At 40.9% G+C, this 14130-nt stretch overlaps 1 protein-coding gene across 1 annotated transcript in view; it reads left to right on the top strand.

Annotated features, from left to right (window-relative positions):
• Nucleotides 1-14130, top strand: part of XYLT1 (xylosyltransferase 1) — a 324653-nt gene that overhangs the window by 289525 nt on the left and 20998 nt on the right. The window contains exons 8-9 of the mRNA XM_040439450.1: nucleotides 1821-2083; nucleotides 5380-5575. Of these exons, the coding sequence (XP_040295384.1) occupies nucleotides 1821-2083; nucleotides 5380-5575 (459 nt within the window). The remainder of the gene's footprint in view (nucleotides 1-1820; nucleotides 2084-5379; nucleotides 5576-14130) is intronic.

The raw sequence follows: 14130 nt of genomic DNA, 5'->3' as shown, positions 1-14130 counted from the left end.
CAGGTGGATACACAGCTGATAGTCCTACTGAATAGACTGTTAGAATTTGTATTATGGCAAGAAAAAAGCAGCTAAGTAAAGAAAAACGAGTGGCCATCATTACTTTAAGAAATGAAGGTCAGTCAGTCAGCTGAAAAATTGGGAAAACTTTGAAAGTAAGGGCTATTTGACCATGAAGGAGAGTGATGGGGTGCTGCGCCAGATGACCTGGCCTCCACAGTCACCGGACCTGAACCCAGTCGAGATGGTTTGGGGTGAGCTGGACCGCAGAGTGAAGGCAAAAGGGCCAACAAGTGCTAAGCATCTCTGGGAACTCCTTCAAGACTGTTGGAAGGCCATTTCAGGGGACTACCTCTTGAAGCTCATCAAGAGAATGCCAAGAGTGTGCAAAGCAGTAATCAAAGCAAAAGGTGGCTACTTTGAAGAACCTAGAATATGACATATTTTCAGTTGTTTCACACTTGTTTGTTATGTATATAATTCCACATGTGTTAATTCATAGTTTTGATGCCTTCATAGTCATGAAAATAAAGAAAACTCTTTGAATGAGAAGGTGTGTCCAAACTTTTGGTCTGTACTGTACATGTGCACTGATTGGCTCAGGACATACATCACTTCCCGCCTCTCATATAGTTTTTGCTAGACAAACATGAAAAATAAAATAAAAGTGATGCTTGCATGATTTCTCTTTAAAGTTTAGGTGTCTTTTCAGTATAAGCTATTTTGTGTTTATACATGAGGAATAACACTATTTCTGGCCAGTAGGCTACTTTTTCATCTGCATTTTCCTTTCCGGTTTTGAGATCCGGCAGAGGATCTCAAAACCGGAGGAAAACAAATTAGTTTTGTCCCAATTCATTGTCATTGGTGATAAAACTGAACAGACCGGAATGAGTGCACCAGAATGCATTCTGTTGCATTTTGTTGCGATACTGATCAAGACGGATCTGGCATGAAACACAATGTAAGTCAATGGTGCCGGATTCGTTTTCTCGGACAAGAAAAAAAATGCGCTTCTGGCACTAAAACCATTGTAAGTCAATGGGAGATGGATCTGTTTTTTTTTTATTTTTTTTTTATTCATGTCCGAAAAAATGGATCCGTTTTTTTCTTGATTAGTATCTCATACCGCACACAAAAACGCATCTTGTTCATTTTGGAGATAAAACAACCGGATCCGTTCTGAACAGATGCAGACAGTTCTATTATTGACCAGAGGCATTTTTGCTGATCCCCTGCCGGATCCAGCAAAAACGCAGATGTGATAGTAGCCTGACATGATTCCTGTCCAGAATTTATCACCAGTTTCCCTTTTGCAAGCTTCATCTCTAATTGTTTTCCAAAAGCTAGTGGGTGGAGGCTAGCTGCTATGATGTCTCCCATATACTACACACAGAGAGAAAAGGAGATTCTGTTCTCCTGTGTCTCTGTAGAATACCATTAGAAGCAGTAGCAGCAACATGCAGGATGTTATAAATCAGCATTCAGCATCAATTTTTTGAGTGAGGTAAAAACTTTCCTAGCACAGCAGCAGGGGTCCAGCGTGTTTCTCCTCTGTCTTTTTCCAGCATTCTCTCTTCCTTCTCTATAGACTTCTATGAGCTGCAGCTGTACTAAAGATGGATTTTAGCAGTGATTTGAGAGTGATTGATCAGTGCAGGAGGCTGTGGAGGAGCAGTAGAGGAGTGGAATATGTGTAGAAAGAGGCACTTTTCTGTAATAAAGTATATCGCAAAGTTTTTTTATCCTCATATGTACTATTAATTTATAAAGAAAAATGAAAACTATAAATACATTTATGTACTTTTCTTTTTAAATAGCAAACAGCAAGACCAACTTTCTTTGCTCGTAAATTCGAAGCTGCAGTGAACCAAGAAATAATTGGGCAGTTGGACTACTATCTGTATGGTAACTACCCATCCGGTACACCAGGCCTGAGATCATACTGGGAGAATTTGTATGACGAACCAGACGGCATCCACAGTATTAGTGACGTTATGTTGACCATGTTCCATTCATTCTCCCACATGGGTCTCAAAAGAGCTGAAGGATCTCTGCACACTGATGGAGAGAACACTTGCCGGTAGGTTCATGCCTAAAAATGGCCAAACTCAAAATAATAATTGTTAAAGCCATGACAAAAACAAGCTAACTCAAGGATGTGTATTTTGGGAAGTTTGGAGATGAGAGGCCAGGAAAGGGAATTAGTTTAGATTTGGTTCTCCATTCAAAGTAGTGAACATACCAACTGTTCGGTATGTCAGAAGTCAAGTAATGAGGCACTGAATGCATTCATATGGGAGGAGGTACTGAATGCATGCTTGTCTAAGAGAGTCCTGGTATCCGATGCAAGAGACATTAGACGGAAGACTGCTACAGTCAGTTTTTCTGTCCAGCTATGGACACTGCATAGGTGCACAAAGGTAACAACAATGTCATGAATTGTGTCTTGTGAACCTAGCCTTAAGCAGGCCATACCCATTAGACAACATCCAAGGTGTTTGGTGTCTCACAATGTTCCTCAATCGTCAGATGTCAAGGAAAAGAAGGATCAGGCTTTTGGATTTCAACAAGCCCTATTCTTTTGTTCTCAGGGGTAAGAGTTTCTAGAGGAATCTGGCAGTAACCTTCTCTACTATCTCCATTCAGAACACATGCATGACCAAGACAATCGTGCACGTGTATGGGGGTGGTCAGGAATAATAGCTGCCTAAAGAGTGTTTAACATGGCCAGCTTTCTAGTTCTTGATTTCTTTATGGCCTTCACTTCTTGGTCGATTCACATCCTTCTTCAAACGATGCCAGTATATGCTAAACTGATCAGTAGATGGTTAAGTCAAATTATTCTTAATTTTGCAACTTGCAAATCTTGGCAACGCATTTCAGAAAGATTTCAGCTAGACTCACATAACTAGCTCCGAAACCGTTTGCTCAGCAAGATCTTTAATTGAAATTAGGATATGAAGGTTCAAGAATCTGGAGTTGGCGTACATCAATTTTCCTGCTACAAAATTAATTTGATGGGTGATGCCATTAGTTTAAACTCAAGGATGCCCGTAGAAGTATCATCTCCAGATGCAGATCTCCATTAGTATATTACTGGGGAAACACAATCTTTTTGCAGAACGGTTATGGTTTTGGTTGTACACCAAAAGCAGCTCGCTAACAATTTACGCACACAGTCGCCAAGGGCAGCTCAATAACATCAACCATTCTGCCGTGCTATAACCACTTTAACACTGATGTCCAGAGCAGCAATTATGAGGCACTCCAAGACCCTTCATGTGCACATCAACAACGTTCTTGTATGGCAACATATCTAAAGAGAAGCTGACCGGCCGTCAATACCACATCTTTGTCCTTAACAAATTCCTATTTATTCTAGTCAAACGCCCCATCGATCCCTGCATCACTGTGCTGGTTGGAATCCTTAAGCATGGCAGTGAGGCCAGGAATATTAAAATTTGGCTGCGAAATTATTGATATATTTCCATCATTTATTTTGCTAGAGCTGCCAAGGCGAAATATTCCAGGAGTAAATGTTTACCACTGCACATGCTAATAAAGTACAAGGCTGGTTAGTATTCTGTGCGGCAGGCGGGGTTCCGCCGTTATTGGCCGCAGTGATTTGCTTGCAGTGTCTTTGAGGAGTCCATCAATGTCAGTCTTGTTTGTATCCTGACTGCTTTGCATTGTTAAGATGCAGCAAACATAAAAAGAAATCCATCCAGATGTTCTGTATCCTTACAGCATTATTCTATAAACTAATGAAACATTTTATGGGGGTCTTGTTAGGCTGGGTGTATATAATATCTGCAGACTTTTACTTTCTTCTCATTATTTTGAGTTACTCGGGTGGTGTACGACACATCTGTTCAGAATCTGCTTCACAAATCAGCTCACGAAGCAGATGGAAAGCAGGAATTTATTGGACAGGAATATATGACTAGAAAATGGGAAGATAAACCATGAACATACTAATACATCCAAACAAACGATGTAGGAACGTGATAGAGGCCTAAACCAGACACATCACCCAGTCACCTACGGCACGGATGGTACTAATCTAACTAGGCCTTGCTGCTTCCACTGTACAATTGGTACCGTAGTCACACCATTTGGTTGGGTGGGTGAATGGATGGATAGATTAGATAGATAGAGTTAAAAATAGATAGATATTAGATAGATAGATAGATAGATAGATAGATAGGAGATAGATAGATAGAGATACATAGAAAGATAGATAGATAGATAGATAGATAGATAGATAGATAGATAGATAGATAGATAGATAGATAGAGATACATAGAAAGATAGATAGATAGATATAGAGTTAAAGATAGATAGATATTAGATGATATATAGATATAGATAGATAAGTAGTAGATGGATAATAGATAGATTAAATAGATAGATAGATAGATAGATAGATAGATAGATAGATAGATAGATAGATAGATAATAGATAAATAGTAGAAATATGATAGATATAAATATTAAATAGTGATATTACATATAGAAAGATAGATAGATAGATAGATATAGATATATAGAGTTGAAAATAGATAGATATTAGATAATAGATAGATATAGATAGATAAGTAGTAGATGGATGATTGATAGATAGATAGATTAAATAGATAGATATTAGATGATAGCTAGATAGATAGATAGATATATTACATAGATAGATATTTGGTATAGATAAACATTAGATAGAAGATAGATATTGGATAGAATTAAAAATAAAGATAGATAAATAGTAGATATATGACAGATATAAATATTAAATAGTGATATTACATATATATATATATATATATATATATAGATAGATAGATATTAGATTGATAGATACATAATAGATAGATACACAGAGTTAAAAATAGATAAATATAGTTAGATAAGTAGTAGATGGATGATAGATAGATAGATAGATAGATTAAATAGATAGATAGATAGATAGATAGATAGATAGATATTAGATTATAGATAGATAGATATAGATATTAGGTATAGATAAACATTAGCTAGAAGATAGATATTAGATAGAATTAAAAATAAAGATAGATAAATAGTAGATATATGATAGATATAAATATTAAATAGTGATATTACATATATATATATATATATATATATATATAGATATTAAATTAATAGATAGATAGGAGATAGATAAATATTAAATGGATGAATGGACGGACAGCTGGACACACTGATGAAAAATATGACATATTTCGACATTATAACCTTGTGGTTCCCCTGGAATACACATTCTGTAACACTGCCGTCCCCTCCATCTGAAGAAAGATTAACATCTGCCAGTAGCAAGGCCTGAACCTTTTTGTGTTTTTCTCATTTTCTTCCACTTTCCAGGTACTATCCCATGGGCCATCCAGTGTCAGTCCATCTTTATTTTCTCGCTGACCGCTTCCAGGGTTTCCTTATTAAACATCATGCCACTAATCTTGCAGTCAGTAAACTTGAGACATTGGAGACCTGGGTGATGCCAAAGAAAGTTTTTAAGATTGCCAATCCTACGAGTGATTTCGGGAGACTGCAGTTTTCTGAGGTGAGTTAACAGCAAATATCAAAGCACAATATTTTCTAATGGTAAAAGCTTGTTTTTTTTATGTTTAAAGTGAACCTGCCCTTGGATGTCTACTGCCCTGAGAGCAGATATGATAGATGGAGAGAAGCGGAGTTCTGTGATATAGAGGTTTATATGATTTGGGGCAGGATTTCTGAGTGAAAAGCAGTTAGGCTACTTTCACACGGATCCGTCATGGATCTGCAAAAACGCTTCTGTTACCATAATACAACCGCATGCACCCGTCATGAACGGATCCATCTTGCTCCGCACCACATCGCGGACAGAAAAACGCTGCTTGCAGCTTTATTCTGTCCGCAATGGGGACGCAACCAAATGGAACAGAATACATTCTGGTGCATTCCGTTTCGTTTAGTTCAGTTTTGTCCCCATTGACAATGAATAGGGCAAAACTGAAGCATTTTCTTCCGCTACTGAGATCGTATGACGGAAAAGGGAAAACGCTAGTGTGAAAGTAGCCTGGATCCTAACAGGACTCCTGAAGGAGTCAGTGAGAGTCCTGATTACCCCGCCCACACACAGTAATTGACAGCCTTCTGTGTACACATACTGATACACGGAGGGCTGTCAATCATCCTGTTGGGTGGTATATTCAGGACTCTCCAGCAGATATTTATACTTCAATATGACATAACCAAGAAAAATACACAAACAGAAACACCTACAGTCTTCAGAAACACCTACAGTCTTCATAAAAAAACACCTACAGTCTTCAGAAACACCTAGAGTCTTCAGAAGAAAAAAAACACCTACAGTCTTTAGAAACACCTACAGGTTCAAAGGGCATTAAAGTTCAAAGGTCAAAGTAACCGAGAAGGAGGAGCTCTACTGATCAATGTCTTAGTATTCTGCATGGTAGTAGGTGGCACTTCAGAGACCCTTAAAGGCACTTTGTGCATCTGATCAATGCCATATGTGAATCTGGACACATTCGGTGGTGGGTCTACCATGTGATAGTGGCCCCAAACCTCAGTGCATGGGGCTCTTCCACTTTTCTTGAAGCATGATTCTTCTAATGAACCAGTTTGTGAGTAAACTCTAATATTCCCACATTGACTAGTTAATGTTTACAAGCTTCTAGAAGAAACCGTTTTGCCTGGGAAACAATGATCCCTCTCCTCCTTGATTTCCCCACATTTAGTTGGCTCTTCAGAAGTGGAGAGGTGTAGCTAAAGAAAAAGGATAGCCAACCTTTGTCTACAGTGCAGACAGTGCTATGCAAATGGTCTATGTTGGCTAAGGCTTCCACCCAGAGGTAAAGCCCTGTCCCTCATACTGTAGCTTTGGGAAGTGAAGAAATTGAAGGAGAAAGTGTATGGTGTTCCCATGACACAAAAACCTCAAATCGTTCAGGACTATACATCTTCAAAACCATTACCAGGTCCAGTGCTAGAAGGTTCAGTGGAGGAACTGTTCTTGAAAAGATGGACAGTTAGATATAGCACTGATTTAATGCACTATGGGGCAGTAGATGAGCACTTTAAGGGCATCTGTCAGCAGATGTCTAATTAAACTGTCGCATAGGCACTTGACAGCTAAAGGCATCTATGTTGGTCCAATGTTCATATGGGGTTGTTGCCGTTGCACCTAGAGAGGCTCAACTCTCTCTGGAACTGACGCGGCCTCTGCACTTTGATTGACAGGGTCAGGCAGTGTAAACGTTATCACGACTGCCAGGCCCTCTCTAGTAAAGTGCAGAGGGTGCGTTATTTAAAGAGAGAGCAGAGCCTCTTGGTGTAACGGCAACACCCCCATTGCTCCTACAGGCTCATTTGCATATATCAAAACTTCATGTTTCTCAGGAATGCAGCACATACAGTACAGACCAAAAGTTTGGACACACCTTCTCATTCAAAGAGTTTTCTTTATTTTCATGACTATGAAGGCATCAAAACTATGAATTAACACATGTGGAATTATATACATAACAAACAAGTGTGAAACAACTGAAAATATGTCATATTCTAGGTTCTTCAAACTAGCCACCTTTTGCTTTGATTACTGCTTTGTACACTCTTGGCATTCTCTTGATGAGCTTCAAGAGGTAGTCCCCTGAAATGGGCTTCCAACAGTCTTGAAGGAGTTACCAGAGATGCTTAGCACTTGTTGGCCCTTTTGCCCTCACTCTGCGGTCCAGCTCACCCCAAACCATCTCGATTGGGTTCAGGTCCGGTGACTGTGGAGGCCAGGTCATCTGGCGCAGCACCCCATCACTCTCCTTCATGGTCAAATAGCCCTTACTTTCAAAGTTTTCCCAATTTTTCCGCTGACTGACTGACCTTCATTTCTTAAAGTAATGATGGCCACTCGTTTTTCTTTACTTAGCTGCTTTTTTCTTGCCATAATACAAATTCTAACAGTCTATTCAGTAGGACTATCAGCTGTGTATCCACCTGACTTCTCCTCAACGCAACTGATGGTCCCAACCCCATTTATAAGGCAAGAAATCCCACTTATTAAACCTGACAGGGCCCACCTGTGAAGTGAAAACCATTTCAGGGGACTACCTCTTGAAGCTCATCAAGAGAATGCCAAGAGTGTGCAAAGCAGTAATCAAAGCAAAAGGTGGCTACTTTGAAGAACCTAGAATATGACATATTTTCAGTTGTTTCACACTTGTTTGTTATGTATATAATTCCACATGTGTTAATTCATAGTTTTGATGCCTTCAGTGTAAATCTACAATTTCCATAGTCATGAAAATAAACAAAACTCTTTGAATGAGAAGGTGTGTCCAAACTTTTGGTCTGTACTGTATGAACATGGGACCAACACAGATGTCTTCAGCTGCCAAGTGCACATGTAACAGATCAGCCAGTGTTGACAGATGTCCTTTGAGATGGACATATAAAAATTAGGGAACTTTTTGTAATTGCAGGATAAATACAGTTAGGCCCCTTTCACACGGGCGAGTTTTCCGCGGTTGAACGCATTGCACCCGCACTGAATCCGGACCCATTCATTTCTATGGGACTGTGCATGAGCCGTGAAAATCGCAGCATGCTCCTCTTTGTATGTTTTCCACGCAATGCAGGCCTTATAGAAGTGAATAGGGCTGCGTGAAAATCGCAAGCATCCGCAAGCAAGTGCGGATGCGGTGCAATTTTCACGCACGGTTGCTAGGAGACAATCGGGATGGAGACCCGATCATTATTATTTTCCCTTATAACATGGTCATAAGGGAAAATAATAGCATTCTGAATACAGAATGCATAGTACAATAGGGCTGGAGGGGTTAAAAAAATAAATAAAAATATTTTAACTCACCTTAATCCACTTGTTCGCGCAGCCGGCATCTCTTCTGTCTTGTTCTGTGAGGAATAGGAACTTTGATGACGTCACTACGTTCATCACATGGTCCGTCGCATGATCCATCACCATGGTGATGGATCATGTGACGGACCATGTGATGAGCATAGTGACGTCATCAACTGTGCTATTCCTCACAGAACAAGACAGAAGAGATGATGGCTGCGCGAACAAGTGGATTAAGGTGAGTTAAATTATTTTTTATTTTTTTTAACCCCTCCAGCCCTCTTGTACTATGCATTCTGTATTCAGAATGCTATTATTTTCCCTTATAACCATGTTATAAAGGAAAATAATACAATCTACACAACCTTGAACCCAAACCTGAACTTCTGTGAAGAAGTTCGGGTCTGGGTACCACATTCAGTGCAAAACGCATTGCACCCGCGCGATAAAAACTGAACAACGGACAGCAATCGCAGTTAAAACTGACTGCAATTGCGTACCAACTCGCACGGGTTTGCCGCAACGCATCCGGACCTTATCCGGACACGCTCATGTGAAAGAGGCCTTATGTGGTTGAAGAACCTATTTCCCTGTACTATGCCAGCAAATGATGTACAGTGCTATGATATAAGTATTTAGTATTCAGCTCCAACCGGAAATTAATTGGGCACATTCTTTTTACTATCCAACATAACAAATGGCGATCGTGATTGAGCAATTAAGAAAGACCAATGTAGAGCTCAGACTTTTGGTGTGTGTGGCAAATCCCAGACATTAATGTTCCATTAAGGAGATTGATGCTTTGTTGCTGCTGTTTATCAAAGTGTCTGCCGGTTGACTTTTAATTCCCTGAAGTGCTAAGTTATCACCGCTATAATTTTTCCCACTTTTTACTTCCATTGGTTTGTTACTGTTCAGTTTGCTTTATCTGATATATAGCACCTCTCTGCATAAAGCTATATGTTTCTTGAGTTTCCTGAATTGTCCAGTGTCAAAGACTTAAAGAGGAGCTGTCACCTCTCCTGAAATGTCTTAGTAACTATTTGCATTCCCCATGTAATAATGATTCTGGAGCATCTATTCTTATGATTCTATATTTTGCCATTCCTTTATTGTTCCTGCTTGAATTTTTAAATGAATTGCTAGCAAATTGCAATGACGATCTTTTGGGTGTTGCCATTTGGGGGGGTGTTACTGCACAGTCTAACACTATCCAATCAGTGCTGTGCAGGGTCACACCTCCAACTGGTAACACCCATCTGGACCGTAATTGCAAACTGTTCTAGCAGGAACAATAAAGTACAGTAAAGAATAATATAAAGAATACATCTATATGATCCTAAGAAATGTATAAATATTTTTTATCATCCCAAACCCTTTAATGATAGTTTGTATTTCAGTAGTGGAAACACCATTGGCTTTGGCTTATATTTAATGGTGAGCCCCCGGAAAATAATATGGATTATATTTATAGCCTTGACACTATTTAGCACGTACTTAAAAGGATTGTTCAGGTTTGTTAACAATCAATACCTATGGAGACATCCATATTCACCTAGTTCCCACTACTTGGTTCTGGCTCTTGAGCTGTCGTCAGCTTCCTGCACTGATAGGTTACATGGACTGCTGAGGCCAGTCATTGGCTGCAGAGGCACACGTGACCCCCATCCATGTAGGAAGTTTACAGTCGGGGTGTAACAGGGTTCCGAAGGTGCACTCGGTCCCCCATTGCCCGCAGAACTGTTGCGTAGCTTTGGGAATGAGGATCTGTGTTTGACCTCATTCCCAGGGCAGCTTTACTGCTGGGTGGCTCCCTGCTCCTAAGTCTGCCTTGAGCGCCGAGCTGATCACTCGGTGCTCAACTGGTTGGTCTGTCGGTCATGTGACGCTGGCCACGTCACATGACCCTCACTAGCCACAGGTTGCCTGTTAATTTCCTGGCTATTTGTTGGACTACTGATTACTCACCTGATTCCGTTCCCTGACGATCCTTTGCCTGCTCCTCCTGTACTGCGCATCCGTCCTGGTATTGTGACCTCGGCTCCCACCTGACTACTCTCTTAGGACTCTTCTTGTACTTCTCTACTCTCCTGGTATTTAACCCCGGCTTCTCCTGACCATTCTTTGCTTAACCCTTTGTACTGCGTAGCTCTCTTGGTTCTGACCCGGTCCGTTCATGTTCCGTATTTTGTCTTGTCTGTCTTCCCTGCACGTATCCTAAGTTAGGGACTGTCGTCCAGTTGTCCCCTGTCATCAGGACTCGTGAGGCAAGTAGGCAGGGCCAGGGGTGAGGGTGGAGCGCAGTGGTCACTATCCTTCCCCCTGTGTGTGTGTGGACGTGACCGTTACACGGGGACTTTAAGTTTAGTGAAGACAGCCCGGTAGCCGGAACCAAGAAGCGAGGACCAGGTGAGCATGGATTTCTCCACAGGTTATGATGGCTGGAGGCCAGATTTAAAAAAAAACAGGCAATTCCTTTAAGAATAACAAGGTCCCTGGTCACCCTTTGAGACTTACTGTCTTCGCTTCTTCCACTCTAGAGGCCTTATCTAAACTATTTATGCCGATCTCAACAATAACCATTATAGAACACAACTGTCCAATGTTTCCAAATGGGAGTCAGACTTGGGCTCTACATTTTCTGATATGCAATGGAAGCAAATCTACACATAAAAGTGCCCAGAATACATTAATGCTTGAAACATCATATAAAGTGCTACTCCGCTGGTACTTGGTCCCCTCCCATATAGCCCACCTCCCTACCTGTTTTAGAGGTTGCCCCTTTCTAGGTTATGTATTAAACATCTGGTGGGCTTGTCCCAGAGTGAAAAGGCCTTGGATTTCAGTTTTTAACCTCATTCACTCGTTGACTGGCTACAATTTTAAGAAAGACCCTTGAGAAGCATTACTTAATAAACAGATCCCAAGAATTCCCCCACACCACAGTGATTGATACGTTTTATTTTCTTCCTGGCCACTAAGCAGACTAGAGCGGCACCTCCGATTTTCTTAGTTGATGGCCACATTTCAGTATATGGAACTCATGCCCATATAAATCTTATTTGCTATGTTTGCCATCTTGAGACGGTCCCTCCCGGTGCCCCTCCCCTCTCCCTGCAGTTTGTCATTGGTCTGTCTCCCCTTTTTGTTCTGTCTGTCTGTCTGTTACCTGGGTTTTCCCATTGACTGTGATGGCCCCATCTACAAGACGGTGTAGTGAATAATACCACCATATATTGTTGACGCTTCCAAAATCTTCTCCTTTATGCATCTGGTGTGTTAGGCTTTTCTTATGTTTTTCCTTTTGCATCGACCCTCTTTATTCTCTACAACATTGGCTTTTATTTGTTATTAGTGTTACAAAATGTTGAAAAACATTCAATAAAAAATTTTGTAAAAAAAATAATAAGGTCCCCAGGGTTTATTATGTACATTTTCATCTTGTCTGAGAGCTCAGACCACCACCATTTTCCTTTACATCTTGAAGGATTGATTGTGTAGTCAATATCTGAGTATTCTTTGATCAGTCTAAGATATTTCTATACCATAAAGAGGTAGTCTGAGGAGGAAAACCCCTGTCCAAGCACTCTATCATGTCTTATGGAGATCATAGAAATGGTATCCCCACAAGGAGAGCTATAGAAAGGAGAGCTGCCCTGGCTCCCGTTTTAACAAACCTCGCCCAACAAGACATTACACGGACAGGAATTAATTTGAATGCCCAGCATATACTGGTAGATTTCCCTACACAGTAGGAGTATTTACTACTGAAAATACAATGAAACCTATGTAGGCAGAGCAGTAAAAGCAGTAAAAACATCTAACAACCGGAATGCCCCTTTAAAGGGGTTGTCCAGGCTTTATCATATTGATAACCTATCCTCAGGATAGGTCATCAATATCAGATCGGCGGGGGTCTGACACCCAGCACCCCTGGCAATCAGCTGTATGAGGAGGCAGCGCACGAAGTGCGCACGTGCCATCTCCTTTCTCTTCACCACTGCTGGTTATGGTAAAGACCATGCGCGCCGTCTCCTCATACAGCTGATTGGCGAGGGTGCCGAGTGTCGAACCCCCACCGATCTGATATTGATGACCTATCCTGAGGATTGGTCATTAATATTATAAAGGCCGGACAACCCCATTAATGACTGCTATCAGTGGTTGTCAACCAGCATCAAACATAAAAAGAATTATAAAAGAATATACACAAGAGGAAATTTTCCAGAATAATACTTCAATGTACTGTCCATGACTCTGGGATCATTGCTCTGAAATCTATTGTGTATGTTTTTTCTGAGCCTGTGGAACATTTAATTACATTGTTGTTATCTAACAGTAGCATCAGTGGCATAGTCTCAAATGTGTGCTGTATCGGGAGAGGTGGAAGCAGGGCTCTAATTGGTTGTTCTATTGTCTGCTTGGTTGTTTAATGAAAGATGGCTTCATGGAATTACACAATTTAAAGTCATCATTAGAGGTTGTAAGGCTGTTGTTATTGCAGTCTGTAGAAATCCAGTTCACTATTGATTTTAGTTTTGCCTTTTCAGACAAAAAGTTTGCACAAGGTTTTCCTGGGGTTTGACACTTTTAAAGGGTATTTCCGAGAGCTTTTTACTGATGACCTATCCACTGGTCATCAGTATCTGATCGGTGGGAGTCCAACACCTGGGACCCCCGCCGATCAGCAGTTTGATAAGGCACCGGCACTCTTGTGAGTTTCACAACCTTCTCTCAGCTCACTAAGCACAATGCCCTACATTGGATAGCGGCTCTGGTTGGTATCGCAGCTCAGCCCCATTCACTTCAATGGGGTTGAGCTGCGTCTAGGCCATGTGACCGATGAACGTGATGTCACATGGCCTAGGGAAAGCTGGAGAAGGTGTGATGCTACTCAAACAGCTGATCGGCCGGGGTCCTGGGTATCGGACCCCCACCGATCAGAAAACTTGAACAGTGACTACCAGGTTTACCCACAGATTACAGGTGATCACTGGGGGGAACTTCCTCTGCTCATTTTCAAGGTAACACATCTACGAGAGATGAGCGAACTTGTTGAAATTCTTTTTTCGTCCGATTGATAAAAAATAAAATTAAATACGATTTGTGTCCGAATTATTTCCGCACGAATCAAATATGCTCCACCTGTCCTGACAATTGGTACCCTGAGGTCTCCTAAGACTTAGATTTTTTTTTAATTTATTGTGGCAATGTGAACATTGAGGTGTTGTTTGCACCAGGAGCGTGTCACCAAGGGGCCC

The sequence above is a fragment of the Bufo bufo genome, chromosome 7, assembly GCF_905171765.1.
Source record: "Bufo bufo chromosome 7, aBufBuf1.1, whole genome shotgun sequence".
NCBI lineage: Eukaryota > Metazoa > Chordata > Amphibia > Anura > Bufonidae > Bufo > Bufo bufo.
Note: the sequence above shows the minus strand (reverse complement) of the source record. Positions and strands in the feature narration are given on the sequence as shown.